The 1,719-nt window shown below is 36.9% G+C and overlaps 1 protein-coding gene across 1 annotated transcript; it reads left to right on the top strand.

Annotated features, from left to right (window-relative positions):
* Nucleotides 1-285: 285 nt before the first annotated feature.
* On the top strand, nucleotides 286-1,233 carry LOC117368707 (olfactory receptor 1019-like). Its single transcript, XM_033962455.1, has one exon. The coding sequence runs from the start codon at nucleotides 286-288 to the stop codon at nucleotides 1,231-1,233; it is 948 nt and encodes a 315-aa protein (XP_033818346.1).
* The last annotated feature ends 486 nt before the right edge of the window (nucleotides 1,234-1,719 follow it).

Raw genomic sequence — 1,719 nt, 5'->3', positions numbered from 1 at the left:
CTTCTTCCTTAAACATAGTTAACAATAAACATGATTTACCTAGTTCTGGTACTATTGGCCAAGGATAAAAGAGACATTTCACTGGTCTCATATAGGCTGGGGAAACAGTGTACACAGAACAGATTTTTCAGCTGTGTATCTGCTTTTTAGCCCCAACTCTCTTTTAGCATGAGTCTTTGTAGATTCTAATTTTCAAAGGAAAATAATGGATATCATTTTCATTTTCCATGATTTCTTAGCATAATACTTATTTTGGTTTTTGCAGCAAGGAGATATATACTGTAAATGGATCATATAAACAAGACAGAAGTGATAGAATTTGTTCTACTGGGCCTCACGGAACGTGCAGAGCTAAGAGGTCTCCTTATTGCAGTGTTTCTAGTCATGTACCTGATCAACATGCTGGGGAATGGAACCATGATGTCAGTTATTAGTGGGAACTCCCAACTTCATACCCCTATGTATTTATTTCTTTGTAACTTGTCTTTTGTGGACTTGTGTTTCACTTCAGTTACTGTCCCCAAAATGTTAAGTAATCTCATCTTTGACCACAAAACCATCTCTTACTCGGCATGTATTGCCCAGCTTTATTTCTTTGTATCCTTTGCTGGCGCTGAATGTGTGCTTTTGTCCGTCATGGCCTACGACCGTTATGTTGCCATTTGTAACCCACTGCATTATTTCACAATAATGAACAAGAAAGTATGTCTAAGTATGTCTGCTGCTTGTTTGATCATCTGTTTTTTGAACTCCTTATTACATACCTTGTTGGTATGCCGACTCTCTTTCTGCAATTCCAACCTAGTCGAACACTTCTTCTGTGACTTCACACCACTGCTAAAGCTCTCTTGTACAGACACTTCCATCAATGAGCTGGTGCTATTCACAGAGGCTTCACTGATTGCAGTACTACCCTTCTTGATCATCCTGTTCTCTTACTTCCGCATCATTACGTCCATCCTGAAGATCCAGTCCACTGGTGGAAGGCACAAGACTTTCTCTACATGCTCTTCCCACCTCACTGTGGTAATACTTTTTTATGGGACACTAATTTTTATGTATTTCAGGCCTTCTTCCAGCTATTCCTTGGAAAAAGATAAGATTGCCAGTGTGGTATACAATGTGGTCTCTCCCATGGCCAACCCATTCATCTACAGCCTGAGGAATAGGGATGTGAAGATGGCACTGAAGACAGCTTTACAGAGAAAACTGTCTCTCGGAACAAGAGGGTAAATTTTCAAGGGAAGAGATAACCAAATTTAGAAAATAAAAGAGAGATTTCACATTCTGTTATATTTCTACTTCAATATACAGTACAGTTATAGATGGAAGATGTTTATCTTTCATCTTGGCTCTGGCTTGCATTTCATACTATCAATTTTCACTCAAATCTGTGCTGCTTTCTACTAAGGATGTCCATTTTATTTATTTAAAAGTATTTATATCCCATACATCCCAAAGTCTATGCAGGTTACAAAAAAAAAACATTCACAATTTATAAACAAACACAATATTAAAAAAAGTTACATTCCCAATATCAACATAATCACTACATAAATTAATATGTATTTTGGTTTATGAGTGTGTGTCTTGAAAATTTATAGGTCAATATTCAAAGACATTTATTCAGATAACACCATTCCTTAATTGGATAAATGACTTAGCCTGAACTGGCTTTGGATATTCAGTGGCACTATCTAGAATAGTACAGCTGAATAT

The sequence above is a fragment of the Geotrypetes seraphini genome, chromosome 1, assembly GCF_902459505.1.
Source record: "Geotrypetes seraphini chromosome 1, aGeoSer1.1, whole genome shotgun sequence".
NCBI lineage: Eukaryota > Metazoa > Chordata > Amphibia > Gymnophiona > Dermophiidae > Geotrypetes > Geotrypetes seraphini.
The sequence above is the reverse complement of the archived record's forward strand: the minus strand, read 5'-3'. Positions and strand labels throughout refer to the sequence as shown.